Here is a 22,403-nt window from a genome sequence, read left to right on the forward strand (position 1 = left end):
GGCCTAAAACACCAGTTCTCAGGTCCCTGCCTGGTACACAAGCCCTCAAACGAGGCCCTGCGATCCCTCAGGATTCCCTGAATCTGTACTGTTCACTTCATCTCAATCTACCTCCTCTTGCTGACCATTTCACACGGGTGCTTGGTCTTCCTGACTGTAACTGAACTTCCAGAGGGCCTGGACCTTGTCTTCTCTACTTCTTTTACATTATCCTCAGCACCCAGCTCAGTGTTGGGCACAAAGTGGGAGACTCAATAACACATGTTTTGTGTATCGAATTCCAGGGCCCATCCAAATTTCTATTTTTTTTTCCCTGAAGATTTTTATTATTTTGGCGGTGCCTGGATGGCTCAGTGGGTTAGGCATCTGCTTTCGGCTCAGGTCATGATCTTGGTGTCCTGGGATCAAGTCCCATGTCGGGCTCCCTGCTCAGTGGGGAGCCTGCTTCTCCCTCTGCTCCCTGCTTGTTCTCTCTCTCAAAAAAAATTAATTAATTAATTAAATTAAAATTAAGTAAAAATAAAAGATCTCATAGAGTGCTTGCATTCTTTCAAATGCTATTTTAGCTTCCAGGTGTCTAACAGAACTTGTTTCTGCTTTTCTTTGCATCTGATTTTTTTAACCTATTTGTGGGATTTTATAAAGTATTCCAAACCTCAGAAATATACCCTTGGCAGAAAGAGGGTTTAGGGTTTGGGTTCTCCCCAAACCCTCAGGACAAAGTGTGGCCTCAGCAGGAGTGCCCCCCACCTCGCCCTGGGCCCCGTAGGCTCCCCTCAGGGCAAGGGGCTTGTTCTCCCCTGCGAGGTGCCTTCTCGCAGCCTGTGTGGAGAAGGGAGAAGGGCCTGCAGTTAGGAATCTTGGGGTACAGCCTCCTGAAGTCTGAGGGAAGCGGGGAGAATAGAACAGGTGTGCAAGAAAAAAGAACAGTCGTATTTTGGGGATTGATTTTATTTGGGCTTCTCACAGTGGTTACAGCCACTCTGTCTTCAGAACAATCACAGCACAGGAAATGCGTCACCGAGACTGCCCAGAAAAGTCTGACCAGCGGAATCTTATTGCTTAAAATACACATATTCACAACAACTGACAAATGGTGATGTGCCTCACACAGGAATGTGTTAGCATTTGCAAATCTTCCGACTGTAGCACCAAACCCTCGGCCAGACCAACCCCTTCCTTCTCGTTCACCGGGAAAAAAAGATTCAGTCCAATCTCCCGGCCCCCTATCCAGTCCTCCTGCTCTCTCTTTCCATCTCTCTCCTGGCAGGGGAGTCCCACTGGCAGGGGCCAGACTGTGTGACTGCTGGAAATGAGCCTGGCTCCGGCGGCTGTGTTCACTTGTTCTCATGCCTGGAGGGCAGGACGCTGCAGTGACCCCAACAGTTAGCGCACAGACCCGCGCCTCACTCCAGCCGGGGGAGGAAACTTGAGAGGGCCAGGATTCATCCATGTGATCAGTTAACTGAAGCAAGATTCATTTTGGTAAAACTTCATCTCCTCTGAGACTTCAGTGAGTCGTTCGGGATTTTAATTTTATTATTATTATTTTTTAAAAAGGTGGAAGGCAAGACATCCGAGGGCTGCTGACGCACTCCCGCCCACTCTTGTCACACGCCAGCTTGCTTGCATGCACGGGGCCCCGGCAGAGAGGTAAGCCCTGTGGCACTGCGGCATCTGCCAAACTGTCCTGGCAATTCTGGGCAGGGCCAACGGCTAGGCCACAGCTAGTCCCAGCTTGTCACTGAAGATCCATCCAATCCAGCTTCGGAAGTCCCACCTTCGCCTTCTGTGCCGAGTGGTTTTGAACACCCCCCTGGGGGCTGATACTGGGGGCCAGGAGGAGCCGAGGGAGGCAGACAGGTTCAGGGCACATTTCCACTTACAGGGAACAGAACACAGGCCTCCGAGTGTCCACGGAGCAATGTGCAAATTGCAGGGCTGGGTAGAGGAGAGCCTCTACTCCGAGCACAGTTATCTCTGGCAGACGTCGGGTGGGGGGGGGGGGGAGTTGGGGGGCTGCCATCGACGATGCTGCTGGATACACCCGAGTACACAGTCAGACATTTGTTCAGTAAACAGTAAATGTGTAAAATAAATTACCTTGAGAGGGCCATATCAGCTCCAAGCGTGTGGTTGACGCGAGCACAATGGCTGCCGTTCAAAGTATATTCACAGGAAAACAGGGCTGGGGGCTCACACACGACACACAGACACACACAGGTTATCCCAAAAGTCATTGTACACAGACTTCACTTTGTTCAACATGGATTTTGGTTTTGTGGACTCCAAACGCAGACACTCGTTCACCTCACAGCCTTGGATTTGTCTATTTTTGTACATATATATTTTTTTTTTCCCTTTCTTACTGTAACATCAACGCCTAATGTGAATATCATCGTTCAAGAGTGGGGGGAAAACCAAACTCTTCATATGAACAGCACTGGACAGGGAATGTAAGTTTTAGCTCTTTGCTTTCTCCATCAGGTTATTCCTATCAAAGCTCAACTGGTTATCTGAAGCCAAACCACAGTAATAAGGATCCTGTGGTCCTTCCGGACCCCTGCCTTCGCCCTCCTACCTGGGCCACTCAGGCTCTTTATGGAGGCTACAAAAATCAGTCAGCCCACTCAAAAAGGGGGCTGCAGAGGGGTAGGGAAAGGGCATGAAAGCCACAGATAACCAAGCCATTTTTTCCCCAAGTGGTCAGTTTAAAAATAAAAACAAAAACAACACAACAGAAGAACTTATTCAGAATCAAGAGAAAATACTGTGTAAAAGCCAGGCCATGGGGCTGCCCTTTCTTAGGATCCACAGCCCTGCAGACTGTGTGTTGGGTGGGGAGAGGACCCTGGTCACCTACAGGCACAGCCCGAAGGGTAGAGATGCAGCAAGCTACACCAGATGTTCCCCCACGGCTTGGGCTCTGCTGTGCTCCCACGGAAGTTCTGAGAGAGCCCCCACCCAAGCCTGCACACAAAACATATCCTCCCGGCTCAATAGCAGCCAGGCTCTTTGAAGGTCAACTTTGGATAGAGCCACAAACTTCCCTTTTCCAGAACAGAATTTTTGCCGGCCCGCTGGTCAAGTTCTTGTTTTCAGCTTGCTGTTGCTGTTACTGTTGTTGTTGTTGTTTAAAGAAAAACCAAAAAGAAGGTGATAGAATGTTCCACCCTGACCCAGGCTGTGGCCAGCTAGAACCTGCTGGGAAGGGCCCCTCATGGATGCACAGTGGTACATCGACCTCATGACCAGGAATTTGAGGGAGCAGTAGGACTCCTACCAACCTTGTCAACTGCCTGTCTGCTCTCATCCTCCCCCAGGACTAGCCTAGTTCTGTCTCAGCAGACCTTGGCAGCAAAGGCTGACAATCCCTGGGCCTCTGCAGGCTTCCTTCTTCACCCAGGGCTGAGCCCTGCCACCTCTCCTGGACTGAGACACAGAGAAGTTCTCTTAAACCAAACACCAGAGCACAAATCCACTCCACCACCAAGAGTCACCTCAGGGCACAGTCTCGGCCTCCTCTGTGGGGGCCTCTGAAACACACATCTCTCTGACCCGGGCAGGTAGCGAGATACGACTCGAAAAGAGAAAAAGGGGACAGGGTCGGGTATGAGGAACGAGTCAGAGAACGAGCCACCCTGTCGGCCCTCCACGACACTGTGCTCCTGTGGGCGGAGAGGCCTCCGCTCCCCAAGCGGTACCTGGAGGTGCGGAAAAACGCAGGACCGGCGGGGAGGGGGCGAAGAATGCAGTGGCGGCACCACTTTCTCTGAAAGTCATTTAATGCTTCTCTCCTGCTGCTCCCCTACCCTGGTTGCTTTGCCAAGTTCTCCGGCACGGGCCGGGCCTGCTCTAGCTGGGGGAGCTGCTGCTCTGCGAGTTCGGGGAGTCCTGCTCATTGATGGTGTTCAGCAGCAGGCACGCGGGGGGCCGTGGCAGGTGGGGGTGCCCGGGCTCTCGGGCCTGCTCCTCGGAGGGCTGGCAGAGGCCTTCCTCCTCGTCACCGGGGGGTCGTACATGGCAGCTGTCGCAGAAGTCCAGGGGCCCATCCAGAGCGTCGTCAATGAGTGTGTTGAATTCCTTGAGGTCGTCGTCGTGGTGGCCTCGGCTGCACACACACACCTCAATGCCCGAGTCACCAGTGAAGCGGCGATGTCTGCCGGGCGTCTTGTCTTTGCTATCGGGGAGGGCGCTGCCCTGCTCGGAGCTGTAATCTCTCAGCAGCTCCTCCTTACAGTCGGAATCTTTGTCCAGGAAGGCCCCAGGGTCCAGCTCCCCCAGGCCGGCCACAGAGCCACTGGGCTCCATTCCAGGGGCTTTGGTGGCTGCTGTGCCGGCGGGCACGTCGGAGGGCTCAGGATCAGCGATGCTCGGAGGTCTGGTGCTGCTTCTGCTGGGCCCAGACAAGGGGCTGCTCTGCGCCCCCTGGGGGCCCCTGGTGGGATCGGTGCCTGGGGGGCTGCCGCCTGGGGGGCCACACTGTGCGGGCAGCTGCTGCTGCTGTAGCTGGAAGGCACTGTACGGTGGGGGAGGAGTCGGAGGTCGGTTCACCACTTCCTCATAAGGAGGTAGTAAATAGTTTGGCAAAAACCCTAAAACGGGGAGGCAGGGAGGAGAAATTATTGCACTGGCAATTGTTCGAGAACAGCCTGCAAAGCTTGCACTCAACATATGTCTCTTCCCACCCCCAGTACACCCACGGGGGAGCAGGGGCTGGCCCCAGCTCTTGCTCATGGGTAGGGCACAGGGGTGTGGCAATTTTGCGCAGAAAGAGGGACAGACTGGGAGTGACCTAATCTAGCTCCATGAAATCCGAGAGCCCCTGAAGCTGCTTCACAGGCAAGACTTCTGCCTGTCTGGAGGTAAGGCAGAGGGTTAGGCAAATGGGGGGTGGCCAGGAGATCATTTCTGCCCAGAGCGTATCTGTTTCCACATGCCCCAGAGTCTCGTGTTTCTTGCTCAAACTGTGTCCTCTGCCTGCGTCCCATAGGCCTCAGGGTTCGGGATCCTAATTTAAGACTCCATAACCACCTTTTTCTTGCCCCCCCCCCCTCCAGATGTATGGGCCATGAAAAGGCCCTTTTTCTGGGAGGTTGGAAATCTGTGCTGTCCCTCACTTGAGTGTGGCTGGAGGTGGTTTGGAAAGACAAACCGAACTTCATCCTGACTCAGATTAGAAGCCGGTGGGTTACCAGTGAAGGGTGAGGGCATGCCAAGGCTTATTATCAGCCTGCCAGGTAAGTTATCTTTTGAATGTGCTGAATGTCTCAGGGCACACATGGTCTGGTTATAACAAGAACTGCTAGCATTTATTGAACACTTACTATATGCCAGGCACTGAGCTAAACACTTAAAACCCTTCTAGATGTGGAATTCCAGACCTGTGAGCACTTTATTCTGTAGAACACATGGCAGAGTGGTTTTAGGACAAGATGGACCTCCCTGGACCCTTTGAGGGTCATGTGTAAGGAACCCTCAGGGAAGCCAGGTGAGTGCCCTTCTCGGAACGTGCCAGCATTACCCCCCCAACTCCTGCCCCTTTCATGGCAGCTTTTGCTCAGGGATGTCACAGGGAGCTAAGTAAAATGGGAGGATTTCAGGCCATAGGCATCTAAATCTTGGTTCACTCACATTGTACACCATCTGACCACCTGCCTTAAGGAAAGCATCAGCTAAAATATCAGACACCCAGTCAGAACCCAGCCATGTTGGGGCTGGAACAGCCCAGTGGCTTCAGGCTGCCCCGCCCACAGCACCGGCTCCTCTGTGCTACAGGTGAGCGCCCCTTTACTCCCCCACCTGTGCGACTCCACACTATGCTGGGCGAGGGGGCCCACGGGGGCCCACGGTCTGGCGGCTTTGGGTATACGTACTGAAATAAAATGGCAGCGCTGAGTAATTGTGGGCTTCCCGGTAGGCAATCAGGTTGATTTCATGCTGCCGCTGCTGGGCCTGAAGGCGATGCTTGGCTCGGCGGTGGTGGCACACGCAGCAGCAGCTCAGGATGATGATGATGGTCCACACCAGCCAGAACCCTGGGGGCAGGGAGGCGGGGCAGAGAGGCACACAGGCGCCGTGAGCGCCAGCCAGAGCAGCGGCTTTCCCGACACAGCAGTCCCCAGACAGCGCCCACCTGGTTGAAGCTGGCACTGTCAGGCCTTCCTGGGTGAAGCCACATTTGGAACCCGTGTTCAGTTTCTAGAAATGTTCGTGCCCGAGTGAAAGATGGAATGGGAGAGGGCAGGAGGCCCCTCCCCAGCGCCACTGGACCTAGGTTTCGGGTTTGGTGGGCATTAAATATGCTCACCTTTTAGGACATCTTCGTCCTCTCTTAAAGGATCTCTGAGAGAATGATTCTGGTTTTCTTGTTACCCATCCCTCACCCCCTCCCCCAAGCCCTGCTCAAGACCTTAAGGCCAGCTCCCAGCCTCGCTTCCTGCTGCTACCCCAGGCTGCTCACCAAAAGCAAAGGGCCCCTCAAAATCCCAGCAGATTAGCAACTGCAAGGGGCCTTGTGTGGTCTCCTGATAAAGGAATTCCTAGGGTTCTCTTGATATCACCAAAAAGATCATGGGTTCTTCTCTACCACGTACACTGGTATAACCCAAGAGTCACTCAAGTTACAGGTGGAAAAATTCTAATTGCCTCAGGTCCATCTCCTCCCTAGAGAGCGTAAATGACTTCCTCCGCTCTTGATATAATCTGGTACAATTCCATCTCCTACAGTTGCAAATAACACTCCCACCTCCCTTTGGGCTGTGATTTCATTAGACTCAGGGCCATTAGCAGGCTGCCCCTCTTCCTTCTTGCTCCAGAGAGGGGTAGGTAAGGGAACAGGGGAGAAGGCCCACAGCCCTCTCTTCTGCAGGCAGATTACTTTTTCCTCATTTCCCACTGTGTTCTTGGATCATACTCAGGGAATCTTGACAGACCCCAATACGAGAACCCCACTCAATTGTAAGCAGAATCTTCAATTGTAAGCAGAAAATCCTTTAAAATTTTCTTAAATCAATGAGCAATTTTGCTTTTAAAAAAATACATATATATACATACGGAAGAGACTGGAAGGAAAAACACAAAAAATAGTGACTTATCTTTAAATAGTGGGATTATGAAAAATTTCAGGTTTTGCCTTCAAATTATAAAACTGGAAACAAACTAAATCAAACTTAAAAATACCTATGACTAGGGGCGACTGGGTGGCTCAGTGGGTTAAGCCTCTGCCTTTGGCTCATGTCATGATCTCAGGGTCCTGGGATCGAGCCCCACATCGGGCTCTCTTGCTCAGCAGGGAGCCTGCTTCCTGCTCTCCCACTGCCCCTGCTTGTGTTCCCTCTCTCACTGTCTCTGTCAATTAAATAAATAAAATCTTTAAAAATAATAATAATAATAAATCTCTGGATAGGTTTTGAAATTCCTCTGGGAATGTACTCACACAATGAAATAAAATGAATCATTAAAAAATATTCACAGAATACTTCTGACATATAAAGATGTCTCTAATATTAAATGAAAAAAGCAAATTACAAAACAGTATAAAATATAATCCTACTTTTTTCTTTAAAAAAAAAAAAAAAAAGCGTATATAAACATCTAGAGGGATTGTTAGGAAGTTAATCATGGGGTTATTCCCAGAAGACAGAACAGCAGAGTTTCTGGTACTAGATCCCTTTTTTTTTTTTTTGCTAATCTGCATTTCTTTTTATTTTATTTTATTTATTTAACAGAAAGAGAGAAGCAGGCTCCCCGCTGAGCAGGGAGTTCAAGGAGGGACTTGATCCCAGGACTTTGGGATCATGACCTTAGCTGAAGAAGGCAGATGCTTAACCAACTGAGCCACTCAGGCACCCCCATTTCTAATTTTTCTAAGATGAACATATACTTCTTTGAAATAAAAAGAATACTTTTTTTCTCAATAAAAAATTTATCTGAGGAATAATTTTAAGGTGAGTTGTTACTAAATGAGAACAGATGGTTGCTTATTTGTTCTCTATTCCTGAATAACTTCAATTTTTTTTTTCCATTACCACTGCTACATGTATTTTTTTACTACCTGCTTTGTAATTATAAATTTGTGTTTAGAATTCAAGTATTTCCACATGTCTCTTGTCAGAATGAGTTAAGATCATTTAAAAAAAAAAAGAAGAAAAAGCCCCAGGACACCTGGCTGGCTCAGTCAGTGGGGCATGTGACTCTTGATCTTGGGGTTGTGAGTTCAAGCCCCACATTGGGTGTAAAGCTTACTTAAAAAACAAAACAAAACAAAACAAAACCCACATTTCCCTCACACAGCCTTATATAGGAATAGTCCTCTGATTTTTTTTTCTGTTTGTACCAGAATACAATATTCTAAAAGATCGCACTGACATTTAGGGAGTGGGCTCGGGCAATGGCTCTTTCTGTCCCCCAGGGGTGTCCCTGGAGACTCTCCCCACAAAGCCACCTCTACAGAATGAAACGGGATGGCAGTGCAGCTTTCTGGCCCTGGCAGGCTGGTAACACTACTGTAGGGCTCCTAACTTCTCTAAGCCCGTGTCAGTATGCACTGGAACCTTCTGCAGAGGCCTGGCAACAAGAGGACAGGCGGCAGATTTCGTCCCTTTTATCCCCTTGGCAGACAGAAAAACCCCAGTTCCTGGCTGGGTCAGTCAGTAGAGCCGGTGACCCTAGGTCTCAGGGTTATGGGTTTGAGACCCACATAGGGTATAGAGGTGACTTAAAGATAAAATCTTGGGGAAAAAAAATAATAAGATCTGACCAGAGAACATGTACGTTAAGTTGAAGCCAGAAGTCTCCCTCGTGGTTCTTACCAGACTCGCTGCGGACCTTTGCTTAATTTCACCGACATTTCTCTCCTGTGGCTGCTGGCTGACTGAGGACTAGATAAATACTGTCAGAGGGGCCCTCCGAAGTGGGGCTGAGGCCAGAAAGGAGCTCTGGGAGCGAAGGGGCTCCCTGTTGCTGTCCTGTAGCAGGCAGCACAGATAAGCATGCTGTGCCTGGCTCCAGATCTGAGAGTCCCGTCTAAGTGGTTCTGGGCTCACCACTCTTCCATGGTCCTGCATTTCTCTCACTTGCCCACCATAATCTCACAATCCTTCGCACCTCTGTCGTGTTCAAATTCAAAAAAGTACATTCTCCCGAGAGATGACCGCATCTGACTCGACTAGTTTTTACCTCCCAAGTCATTTCTTCAGTAGTTTCTTACCTAAACCAACTTTTAATTTTTATGCTGCAAGATAACTGATCTAGGGGCAATATTTCTCATTTAAAACGTGATTTTCTTTTCTTTTTTTAACGTTTTGTTGTTGTTTTTGTTTGTTTGGGGTTTTTTTGTTTAAGTAAACTCTACCCCCAACATGGGTCTCAAACTCACAACCCTGTGATTGAGAGTGGTACTGCTCTCCCGACAGAGCCAGTCAGGTGGGATTTTATTTTTAAACACACACTTTTAATGAGAAAAAGCTCAGGTACTGATTTTCATGTTGGCCACGTATTTCTGGTTTTCCCCTTCTGGGGATTTGGGTAGGCTTGACCTTCATGGCTACCTTATGATTGGGCGTGGCTTCGGTACTGGTTCTAACTAACGAACAAGGGTTGGAAGTAACTTCTGTCACTTAGAGACCAGGATATCTCTTGTTTATGTAAGAACTTCCTTCCTTTAGTCCTCCTTCTACCATGACAGTCGGCATTATTCCAGAGACTTCGGGATCAGTATGGCATCGGGATGATGAGGTGGGAACCAACCTCCCATCCAACCTGCGATGGACATAGAGTGTGAGAAGTAAACATGTTGTTTCTGGCCACTCAGTTGGACTTCTTTGTCACTAAGCTTGACCTATAACTTATCCTGACCGACACGGTGTCTTTATAGGCTTTTCTGGGGGAAAGGATTGAAGCATTCATTAGAGTTTTAAGGGAATTCTTGTTCCAGAAAAAAGGCTGAGATCCACCGAACTGGAAGTATAATAGAAAAAGAGAGTTGTTTTGTTTTTTTTTTTAAATTTTAAAGGAAAAATTAGGCAGGGCAAAAGGAGACTGGGGGAAGAAATGAGACAACTGGAATACACACCCTTGGCAAAACTGCCTTAGTCATAGCTAAGAGAACCACTCACGCGTTCATCGAAATTCTACCACCTTACTTTCTTTTTTTTTTTAAGATTTTATTTATTTATTTGTCAGAGAGAGTGAGCACAGGCAGACAGAGAGGCAGGCAGAGGCAGAGGGAGAAGCAGGCTCCCTGCTGAGCACGGAGCCCGATGCAGGACTCGATCCCAGGACCCTGGGATTGATGAAGTTCCTGCCCACGGGTCCTGTCCCCGTGCTTTAATAAACCACCATTTTGCACCAAAGATGTCTCAAGAATTCTTTCTTGGTCATCGGCTCCGGACCTCAGCCCACCGAACCTCACCCAGGTTCTAGAACTTCATCAGGATCATGACCTGAGCCGAAGGCAGCCGCTTAACCAACTGAGCCACCCAGGCGTCCCGACGACCACCTTACTTTTTAACACAGTATTATGGGTAGAAAAACTCTCCCCACTATGTGCCAGTTGTATGATGTTATATTAAGTCTCCAACTGAGTTCTAATTTCGTCATTTCTTTTTTTTTTCTTAAGTTTTCACTGATTTATTTATTTATGTAATCTAACCTCTACACCTAATGTGGGGCTCAAACTCATGACCTTGTGATCAAGGGTCACATGCTTTTCCGACTGAGCCAGCCAGGTGCCCCTAATTTCTTCCTTTTTTTTTTTTTTTTTTTTTTAAGATTTTATGTATTTGTCAGAGAGAGAGGGCACACAACCAGGGAGACAGGCAGAGGGAGAAGCAGGCTCCCTGCTGAGCAAGGAGCCTGACCTGGAACTTGATCCTAGGACCCTAAGATCATGACATGAGCCAAAGACAAATGCTCAACCTACTGCGCCACCCAGGAGTCCTGTAATTCCTTCATTTCTAATATAGTACAACAAAAGCTTATTTGTGTGGATCAAAACTGAGGGAAAACTAACTTGGAAAAAGAATGGGTCCAGTGGCAAGATGGAGTGTTAGCACAGGCCAGAAAAGACCCTTAATGAGTTGATCCCACTTGATGCAGTTAATGTGGAAAGGCAGAAGGCATTCTCGTCTGGGTCCCCACAAAATGGACTCTCTTGAAAGCCATTTTAGTCAAAGTAGTGTCCCACCAAGTTTAAAAGGGATAATATCCAGACTAGTCCCCTATGGAGTCCTACAAACTTTTGATCTTTTCCCTAGATCTTACAAACAAGGAACTAAGTTTAAAAAAGAAAAACCTAATGAAAGAGACACACAAAAGCATATCCTCTTCTTGCCCCAAAACACACCTACCCAGAGATTACATTTCCCAGTGACAACTTTGAACGTTGTGACCTCATGGTGGGGAGCATTTGTCATGCAAAGCAAAATAGAAAACATGTTTTGAAAAACAATCACAGCCCACTGTAGGAACTGAGTCATGTGCCCTGAGTTCACTATAAACTTGGGAAAATACCACTCCCCAAATGGGCAGGAAATTCCTCATTAGGAAGCCAAAGCACACTGTGAATTAGCTCTCCTTCTACCCCACAGGATGGCGGGGGACCTCCCTGGCGCCTTGCAGCTCTTCGAGGAGCTTCTACCGTTGCCACCAAAGGCCTGAATTTGGGAAAAGAACCCACGGAAGGCTTACAAGTTCATCTCAAAGACTGGATAAGCTTCTTAGAAGCACGGCTGTAGATTACCAAAGAGAAGAGGCAGTGACCTGGTTCAGATCTCAGCTCACAAAACCACTGCGTAGCTTTGTGACCTTGGTCATTTTGTTTTCACTTCCCTCATCTGTAAAACTGGGAGAATAATGATTTCTACCTTACTAGTCGTTGTGAGGTCCAAATGAGTCAATACTCAGAACCACGCTTGGCATATGGTAAGTTTCCTAGATTGTTATTACTACTGTTGTTACAGGTGTGACCGCAAAATGGGAAGGGTTTTCTTTCCATTTCTCTTTAAATTCTCCCCAAAAATACTCCATTAAAAAAGCAAGGATGAGGAACAAGTCCAAGTTTGCTTCTAGGTTCTGTTCTTCGCTAAATTCATTGGAAAACCAGCCTGAGTGCTACTGATCAACCTATCCTTGTCCAGAGAAGCCTGGACTTACAGGAACAGAGGTCCAATCACAGCTTAGAAGGCCCCAGCCTTCCACTTTCCAGTCTGCTAAGGGTGGCAAATGCTCTGAGCTTTTGTTATGAGCAGCTCAACATTGGACATCTTAGGGTAAGCCAAAAAGAAAAAGTTAGCAGGTGAAAAACAAGCGGGGCAGTCTTAAATGAATTTGTTCACAGTCTGTTTCATGCCACCTCAGGGGAATTCCACTGCCCAGAAACACTCCCTTCTCCCCAACTAAGGCCCAAACAAGGGAAAACTGATGCCCACGTGAAGGTCCCTCAAATTATCTCAGGAGCAGAAATTCCCAGCTCCGAGCTCTCCCTGCACAATGTAGTGTGGTGAGTGGAAAGGCTCCTGGGGTGAGAATCAGGAGATCCAGGTTCAGGTTCTTTGGCCTTGAACATGTTGGTGGCCTCTCTCAATTTTGGTTTTCATCTTTGCTCAGCCTGTTCCATGAGGGGCATCCTCAGATGGGAATCAAACACACACAATCGAGACCCTCCACGACCAGGGCCCGTCACCCCTCCAGTCTGACACAGAGTGCTGGAGGGGGTTGCTTTGGAGTGAGGCGCACTGACCCAATCCGTCAGCTGCACCCAGGTGAACAGTTCCTTCACGCCGCCAAGCCTGACACACGGGGGTGACAGGCATACCTCACAGGTTTGTTCTTGATGTGCACGAAGACCTTTCTTGGTGTCTCGCATGTAGCAGAGTTCCAAGCACGTTAGTACCCTCATCTCCCATTCCTTCCCAGACAAGCCCCACGGCCCAAGGGGAAAGGTCAACATCATGCACACTCTGTTCTTTCCCGTGGGGCCCTGGCCTACCGGGTTCCCTTGCCTGAGAAACCCGTCTACCCTTATTCCTATGTTTAAATCCTATCCACCCTTTAGCGCCCACTTCAAATGCCACCTCTTCCATGCAGCCTGCCTGGACCCTGCCTAGCCAAAGCAAACTGTCCTTCTGAACATTCACAGAAGTTCTGGCTTATATATTCCACTCTCTGTTTCACCAGTGGGGCATCTTGTCTTATCTCCTCTCCCTGCTAGGAGACTCCCTGTTGATGGCAAGGATTATGCCTCTCTATAGTTACGAACACAGAAGGGTCACAGCCTCAAGCAGGAGTTTTTCAGAACCGCAAATTCATAGGTCCACCTCAGACCTACTGAATAAAAAACTGGGAATAGGACCCAGAGATCCGTGTTTTAATAAGCCCTCCAGGAAATTCAGAAGCTTGCCAAATTTTGAGAACCCCTGGAATAAGGGTTTACTGAATGAATAAATGACTGAATAATGAATTAAAGTACAAGTGCCATAAAAATGTATGGGATAGGGGTGCCTGGGTGGCTCAGTGGGTTAAGCCTCTGCCTTCAGCTCGGGTCATGATCTCAGGGTCCTAGGATCAAGCCCCACGTCGGGCTCTCTGCTCAGTGGGGACCCTGCTTTCCCCTCTCTCTCTGCCTGCCTCTCTGCCTACTTGTGATTTCTCTCTCTGTGTCAAATAAATAAATAAAATCTTTTAAAAAAATTTAAAAGATTAAAAAAATGTATGGGATAACAGTAATGATGATGACCAGCTCTGATAGCCTCAGTGATAAAGCAGGACCTTTGCTTCCCATCTGACGCAGGCCCGGGAATGACTACTGTATTGGTTATGACTAAAAAGACATGGAGAAAGGGAGTCTGGGTAAGTGGTGTGTGTGCATGTGCATGCGCATGCACGTGTGAGAAAGTCTTCAGTCTACAGAAGACTCAGCACCATAGAGGTGAGCAGGTTGGCGGAAATGCCTTTTTTGCTTTTATCCCCTGAGGCCATCTCTGTAGGCAACTGTGGTTAAAGAGGTACTCTGACAGGGTGCCTGGGTGGCTCAGTGGGTTAAGCCTCTGCCTTCAGCTCAGGTCATGATCTCAGGGTCCTGGGATCGAGTCCCGCATCGGGCTCTCTGCTCGGCGGGGAGCCTGCTTCCTCCTCTCTCTCTCTGCCTGCCTCTCTGCCTACTTGTGATCTTACTCTGTCAAATAAATAAATAAAATCTTTAAAAAAAAAAAAAAAAAAAAAAAAAAAAAAAAAAAAAGAGGTACTCTGACAGAAATTCTGCCAAGGATTTCCTCGCAGAGACTTTTTTTCTTCCAAAGGGAAGAAACAAAAAGAATAACGCAAAGCCCATTATTTTCACATGCCAGGCAAAGTTTAGAGACAATTTGAGGGAAACGGGTTCAAAGTGACCAAAAATCAGTTCTGATAAGAACTGAAGGGGCTGGGGCGCCTGGATGGCTCAGTGGGTTAAAGCCTCTACCTTCTGCTCAGGGCATGATCCCAGGGTCCTGAGACGGAGCCCCGCATTGGGCTCTCTGCTCAGCAGGTAGCCTGCTTCCCCCCACCCCTACCTGCCTCTCTGCCTACTTGTGATCTCTGTCTGTCAAATAAATAAATAAAATCTTTAAAAAAAGAACTGAAGGGGCTTATCCCAACACTCATCTTTCCTCCTATCCACACATCAGGCAGAGGTCAAGACCCTGAGGAGGAGGAAAACCAAAGAATTCCGGGGGAGGGGGTGGAACACTTGCTGGGCATCTCCTGACCAAGAAGCCATTTCTGGGCACCAGTGAGGACAGTTTTGCTTTGACAATCTCTGTCCCTCCAGAACTTGGAAAGCATGGCCCACCTCACAGAATGTTGAGTCTTTCCTCCTCATCCAGACTGTTCTCTGGCCTCCTCCTTTCCCTGAGTGACCACAACCAGAGAGAGAATTAGCCACCCAACAGCTCCTCCTCTGGCTTTCTTTAAGCCCTTGGGTGAAGTGCCTGGTTCCCAGGCCGCCTCCCTGCCATCTGGGTCTCCCAGTCCCCGCTGCCCACCCCCCGCCCCTGCCCCGGTGACGGTGACCCAATTCTGGTGGCTACCAAGCCTCTGCCAAAAGCCCAGGAGGCTCTGTCAATCTGAGACGAGGCCATCCGCAACACCATGTTTCTGCAACTGATGCCGCCTGGGCCGGGCCCCAGAAAAACCAACTGCAGCTCTGTGGCTTTCGGGCAGCCCAGCTTTGACTTTTGTTTTAACAAGGGGTGGGAGGGAGAATTGGAGCCCTGCAGTTATCTGCATTTAAAAACATTTAAACACAGTCTGTTCACCTGCTTGGCACTTTGTGTCCTCTAGGAAGTCCCTCCACCCGACCGCTTCTAAAACAGCAACAATCCTGGGTTGCTTACATTCACAGAGGACTGGTATAGACACCCCAAGCCCTGTCCTCTCCTTGCAAAGGGATTGTGCACTTGACTGCCCCTGGATTCCTCCGAAAGGCAGACGAGCCAGTCCTCAGTCCTCGAAAGGGAAGGATAAGGGGGAGGAGAGGTCCTTTTTGGAGGAACCATTCCCACTGGCTACAAGATACATTTACATTCAGAGGGACAGACTGCCCAGCCAAGAGTCTAATTTCCATTCCATACCCTTCCAGCTGCCTACTGACCACATCACCAGTGTGCAGGGAGTGGAGAGATCTGAGAGAAGGGGAGAAAGGACAAGGATGATGGGGCCAGGAAAGACACACTTTGACAAACCACCCCAGTTTGTTTCCAAATGGAGGGAGTGATGAGGGCTTAGAACTATCTAGGGAAAGAGGCTACCATTTCTCCTCTCTACAGACAGGTGTGAGAACCAGCGTGCTGCGGGTCACCTGGGGACTCTCTGACCTAAGGATTCTCCTGTCCTCCCATTCTTTGTCCAGCTTTCTGTAGTGTCTCATCCAAGCTTCGAGAAGATTAGAGTACAAAGCAAGTTAGTGAACTCCTTGAACCTGGCTGGCTCCCTCTAGATTCTGCTGATGTCACCATCCTTGTGCAAGTCTGAAGGTGCATGTTCATGGCCTCAACCAAACCAGTGGTGAGATGAGGACTGTTTCCACACAGCAGTTAGCTGAGAATAACAGAGGGAGATACACCGGAGAAGCAAGCCTCCAGACATGTCAGCTTGAGCACAGGGGAAGAAACAGAGGGGGCTAAACCTCTAGTCTCCCTCGCTCCAGGAGGGCTCTGTGAGCAGGGACCTAGGGGAAGGTGATCCCTCTGACAGGGACCAGAAACAGAGGCAGCGCCTTGATGCTCTGTAGGGAATTCTGGAAGCCCTTAATGTTCTTACAAGAAAATGGCATTACAGCTATCCACAAAGACTAGCCTGGCATTCACAGTGGCTTGCAAAGATGGCAAAGCTTGGGTGTCTGGGCTGGCCCAGAGAAGGACGTGAGTTGTCACTGCTCAGCACTCACTGGAGGGGGCATCAGAGGGAAGCCCAGGCAGGAGCTTCCTCAGCAGACAGGGTAACCACAGCCTCTTCAGAAGGCTCAGACCATATTCTCTAGCCTTTTTTTTTTTTTTGAAGATTTTATTTATTTATTTGACAGACACAGATCATAAGTAGGCAGAGAGGCAGGCAGAGAGAGACAGAAGAGGAGGAAGCAGGCTCCCTGCTGAGCAGAGAGCCCGATTCGGGGTTCGATCCCACTGGGATCACGACCGGAGCCGAAGGCAGAGACTTTAACCCACTGAGCCACCCAGGCGCCCCCATATTCTTTTGTCTTTTAGCCCATGAGCACTGCTTCTCTATAGAGCAGCCACTTCCAGACCCAGCAACAGATCTGACTCACAACACTGCCCCTCGGAGGAGAAAAGGTGCCCAGCCCACTGCTTCCCAATGAGCAGAGCCAGTAACCAGTAGGACCCTGGGGTGCCGAGACCCCCGGGGGGGGCAAGGACTTACACCAGAGTTCATAGTAGTAGTTGCAGCACTGAGACTGTCCACAGCAGTGTCCTGTGTCACAAATGTAGCTCTGATTGTTGGTACCCACACAGGTTTCCTTATCCTTAAAAAAAAAAATAAAAATAAAAAATTAGCATATGAAACTATAGCTTTTATTATTTTTTTTTTAAATATTTTTTTTATTTATTTGAGAGAGAGAGAGTGAGAGAGCGCATGAGAGGGGAGAAGGTCAGAGGGAGAAGCAGACTCCCCGTGGAGCTGGGAGCCTGACGTGGGACTTGATCCCGGGACTCAAGGATCGTGACCTGGGCTGAAGGCAGTCGCTTAACCAACTGAGCCACCCAGGCGCCCGAAACTATAGCTTTTAAATGCCACTTTTCTTCTCATCCCCTTCTTGCTGGTTATCTGCCCACCCTCCACCAAGACGGTCCAAACCAATGTTAACTCTGTGAAGGAAAAAAAAAAAATCGGAACCCAAAACAACAGCAGATTGAAGAAAACAACAAAGGTTCATTAAAAGGGGAAGAGGATTCGGCACACAAAGATGACTGGTAAGAGCAAAGTTTTCCTCAGACAGGAAACGGATGCCTCACTTTCTTTACGTCCAAGCAGAAACACTCCATGTCCCGGTGTTCCACTCAGCCGGTAAAAAGATGCTGGTTCCCGTGTAATTAGCAGTACGTTTTAAATAAAACGAGCTTTTCTGTGAAAGTTCCTGGAACAATTAATGCAGTACATATTCCAGGATTAGCATCGAGTCAATCTTCCTGTCCTTCAAAACACACACTGTTCAAGGTGAATTACAGTGTGATTCCAAAGAGGGCCGAGATAACTTGCCAGCAAAATTCTTCACTCTTAAGAAAAGGGGTGACCTGCCCAGCTGACCTCATCTGATCTCAATTTGCTAGATAATTTTTTGTTTATCAAATGATCTTGACTGGACCTAGGATTCACACTGTGCCTTGTCAGGGACAGTTCCAGAAAGGGCACTGCTGAGTAACCGCCCCACAGTGCGCCAAATTCTATTCACACCCCTGGGGGGATGGGGGTGGGGGTGAAGACATCTTTTGACATTTCACATTTAAGAAATGAGATACCCCACCGGCCAACCTGAACTTCAGCCCCACGTGTACTGTGGACCCCACCACGTACGCTAAGACCTCTAAGTCAGGAGCTCCATCTGGCTTTCAACGTTTATTCTAAGCCAAAAACACTAATCCATTTACTGGACGTGCTGTCTTTGTGCCAAGCACTGTGTTGGGGTATGTGGGATACAAAGATGAATAAGTCATTGTCCACACCCTCAAGAAGCCTGGGGTTAAGAAAGGGGGGGAAGAAAAGCAAAAACAAAAAAACCCTGCTCAGCAGAGAAACTAAAACCACAGCATTGTATTTGCTGCTACTCAGGCTGACCCTGCCCACAGTGTACATCCGGGCGGACGCCTGCCAGTGGAAACTTAAGTCACACGGTCAGTTCCTCCTCTCCGGGCCTTGCTTTACACTCCACTGTCTACTTGGCCAAGGGTATAAACAAGGCACTCCAGCAACCAGCTACAGGGCTAAGTCTGGGCAGAGACCGTTCAGGTGCCTGACATCACAGAGAGAGGACGAGGTAGAGGGCACAGCTAAAGACCAGATCCTAGGCTCAGTGCCCGTCTCCGCCACACAGGCTCAGGTGTTTCCTGGTCTTTAAGGGCCTTATGGCCTTGTGGAAAGGGATTTGGGAAGAAGGAAACATGGGAAAGGCATCTGAAAGCTCTGACAGTGAGGGTTTCACAACCCTACCAACAGAGTTCTTCCCATCTCTGCCTTCCCACGTCCACCATAAGCACGAAGGAGGTGCCGGGCAGTGGGGGGAGGGGGTGCGGGAGAGGGGAGGCCTGCCCCGTCGGAGGTCTCCTCTGAGGCCTGGTGCACGTGGAGAAAGCAGATCTGGGCTCAATTCTTTTGCTAGAACACACCCTCCCTGACTTCAGAGCAAAACACTGCTTTCATAAGGACATCAAAAAGTTTCTCCCAAGTTTACCAGGCCCCGAAATGCCATTCTTCTGGCACTGACTCGCAAGAGCACAGTTCAAAGTGTCCACATAGTTTCTAAAAGGGGCTGTGCTGCCTACACTCCAACACATGAAAGAATCCAGTGACACTTCTGCCTCGGGGAAATTCGCCAGATGAGGTCCAGGCTCTGAACACAGGGCAGCCAACTGGTCCTAAGTGAAGCGTGGAATGGAACGCGTTTGAAATCTAAACAAGTGGTATCCTCATGACCCTACTGGTGTCAGCTTTTCTCTCGGCTTTTCCATCCCCTGGCACAGAAGTCTGGTCTACACAGGATCCCACTCTTTTTCCCTTCTCTGCCTCCACTTCCCTAGGGAGAGCCAAACTCTGAAGCATTATTTAATCCAGTGTTCCTCAAACGTTTTTACCCAGTAAATCTCGACCCCTGTTCTTCTTCCCCTGCCCCTCGACAGAGTACACAGACTGCCTGGGATGGTCTTGGTGATGGAAACTTGTTCTCTGTCACAGGAGGAAAGAAAGCAGGTGGGCGGTTAAGAAAGACAAAAAGTGGACACATGCACCTTTAGCAAGGAAGGAATCTTGGAGCAGGAGGGTAAGTGAGATGTGAGTCCCAAGGTAAGTTCCTCCAGAAATCTGCTTGTAGGAAAGGAAAATCCCAGAGCCTAGGGTTTGGCCCTGGATCTCCTGGGTTTGGTCTTCACTACAGAGAACTAGGACCTGGACACAAGGGCCCTAGGAGGAGTTAAAGATGCTTTCTCATGTCTCCTTCAACCCTAAGTCTTTATTAGCCTACCCACCTCCCATCCCCTCCCACAGCAGCCTTGAGTCAACATAATGGCTCCTGAAATCTGTCTCCTCTTACTCAAAGAGACAGCAAAGAACAGCGGTGTGCAAATGTTGCCTGGTGCTCTTCCAGCCTTCCCTGTAGGGAAGGAGCTAATCCCAGATCACCCAGAGGACTCTCAAAGACCTCCAAGACCAATGTGAGGAAGACACAGGTTAAGAGTCAGGTTAAGAGTCTGGGTCTAAAGCACAGGTCTCATACTGGGCTTATTGAATTAACTGTGTGACCATGGGTGAGTTACTTAACTTCTCTGAGCTCTTATTTTCAATGTTATACTGTGAACCATTATTGCTGGGCATGAAAGACCATCTAAACAGTCCTTTGCATTCACTTAGAACTATTTCAGAAGAGTCAAGTTCACTGACAATGTGGGTTGCTCCAGACACATGAAGAACAGAAAAAGCAACCGGAGAGAATGGAATGGATAAAGTTCAAATATGAAAAATTCTCAGCACCTTTTAAGATGGTGATTATTCTCTGCCTTACCTCCAAGCATCTTCAAGCACTTTACACACATTACGTTGTTCAGCCCAAGTCTTGAAGAGGGGGCAGTAAATATCCCTCCTACACCCTCTCCAGAAAGTGAACCAAAGAATGAAATGCACTCTCCCTATGGGCGGGAGCTCTGTCTCCTCACCTATCTCCCCCATTCCCAATACAAGCACAGGGCTTGGTGCGTAATGGTTTGCTTAACAAAACATTGGCTATTCAAGCTGGGGGTGAATAATGCAGCTAATGTGGACCGAGCACCTGTTATACCAGGCACTGTTCTAAATGCCTTACATCTATTCCTTAATCTTAACTTGAAAGCAACTTATGAAGTGGGCAGTCTCAGGGAATAGAGGCCAAGAGAGGCTGAGTAACTTGCCTAAGATCACACAGCTAAGGAGTGTTTCGAGCTCTTTCATTTGGGCCCAGAGTCTGGGCTTTTACTAGTAAGCTTTAGCTGCCTTGGTTGAGGTTACACTCCTTCAGCTGCTTTTTATACTTCAGTTGCAGTAAATTCCCTGAAAACCCCAAACCAAACAAAATCAGCATTTTGTCTTTGAAGGAAAAGATAAGGACCCTGCCCTTGTGGAGCTCTGTGACTTCTGGGGAAGAGGAGCCTTCATCTCCTACTTGGCAGAGAGGATGGGCAACGTGCTCAGGGCTCCTTCCTTTTTTGCTCGAAAGGTGGTTTTTTCATATACTAATTTTTTGAAAAGCAGAATGCTGTTTCATCCCGGTGTGGAATGTGAGACCTGCAATCCTTCCTTCAGCATTTACTGAGTACCTGCCCCATTACCAGCAGTGAACCAGATGGGGAACACAATGGGCAAATGGCCACAACGGTCATGATCTCTGTCCTCATGGAGCTTGCTGTCTAGTGGAAGACTGATAAAGCAATCACACAGATAAAACTACAACTAGAAAACACAAAACAACAACAACAAAAAACTACAACTAGAAAGAGAAAAACACACGATTTGGTAAGAGTTTACAAGAGATAAGACCCAGGAGTTAGTCATGAAGTTGGTCCAGACAGCTTCTGTGACAAAGGTAAGCTTGAACAGAGATCACCAACATGGTTGGAAAATTAGTAACCAGGGAAGAGGGATGGGGAGAACATTCTAGGTAAAGGAGATGGTACAAGCAGAGCCCTTTAACTAAAAGGACATTGCTGAAGAAGTACGTAGGGAAGTTAGGTAAGTGGGGACCCGTCTGTGCAGGGAGGTGAAGAGATCAGATCTGCATTTTAAGGACAGCTTCTTCCCAGCAATGTTTTCATTTGCATAAAACTGCACAGCCAAAAAATTGTTAGAAATGTAGAACTTGTCATAAAGAAACTGTGTGAAACACGTGCTCTCATGCTGAGGTCTCTCATCTCAAGAACGACGGTGGCAATGACCATCAGCTGCCTTGTTTGTTATAGCTATGCGTCTTCAGCCTAGATTTCCCAGCGACTGGTTCCGAGATACAGGGCACACATGGTCCTCAAACAAAAAGCACAGGCACAAAGGAGAACCAAGCAAGACCAACACTGAACTAGAAAGAACATTTTTACAACGGAAAAGGATGAAGAGTATACCTTTTGCACATATGTAAAAAATCATCTCATCTCTTTTGTGGCAGCATCCACTGTGGGACCAACAGCACTTTCCTCAACAGTTTCCATTTCTTAGAGTTGCTGTTCCCAGCTAAGCCACTGTAAAGGTCAATTAATCAGTATAAGAACTTCCAAGCACCAACATAAAGAGAGACACTGGGCAGTAACGGTTCCCCAAGGATTGTTTTAATTTGACAATTTATGGGGTTGGAAAACCCTGCTAGTAACTGGCAATAGCATCTTCATATCCTTAGGAAAGCACCGAAGTTTTAAAGTTTGAAAGTAAAAAATAGGAAAACTGAAATTGTTCACAGGTGTTAAAGCACAGGACACTGTCTTGGCTGCAGGGTATAAATGAACTGGGAGCACTACTTCTGGCTTTCCCTACAGGGAGAAGGAACAGTTTCTTTAAGATTTTATTTCTTCATTTGAAAGAAAGAGAGTGAGAGAGAAACATAGAGCACGAGTTGGGGGAGCGGCAGAGGGAGAAGCAGACTCCCCACTGAGCAGAGAGCCTGATGTGGGGCCCAGATCCCA

At 48.4% G+C, this 22,403-nt stretch overlaps 1 protein-coding gene across 3 annotated transcripts in view; it reads right to left on the reverse strand.

Moving 5' to 3' along the window:
- Positions 1-935: 935 nt before the first annotated feature.
- WBP1L (WW domain binding protein 1 like) overlaps positions 936-22,403 on the reverse strand; it is a 59,711-nt gene continuing 38,243 nt past the window's right edge. For all 3 annotated transcript variants that reach the window (XM_080823726.1, XM_080823728.1, XM_080823727.1), the window contains exons 2-4: positions 16,918-17,020; positions 5,877-6,038; positions 936-4,595 (exon numbers count right to left, since the gene is read on the reverse strand). In XM_080823726.1, coding sequence (XP_080679852.1) covers positions 3,856-4,595; positions 5,877-6,038; positions 16,918-17,020 — 1,005 coding nt within the window. In that variant the 3' untranslated portion in view covers positions 936-3,855. The remainder of the gene's footprint in view (positions 4,596-5,876; positions 6,039-16,917; positions 17,021-22,403) is intronic.

This window comes from Martes martes, assembly GCF_963455335.1.
Source record: "Martes martes genome assembly, chromosome: 14".
Lineage (NCBI taxonomy): Eukaryota > Metazoa > Chordata > Mammalia > Carnivora > Mustelidae > Martes > Martes martes.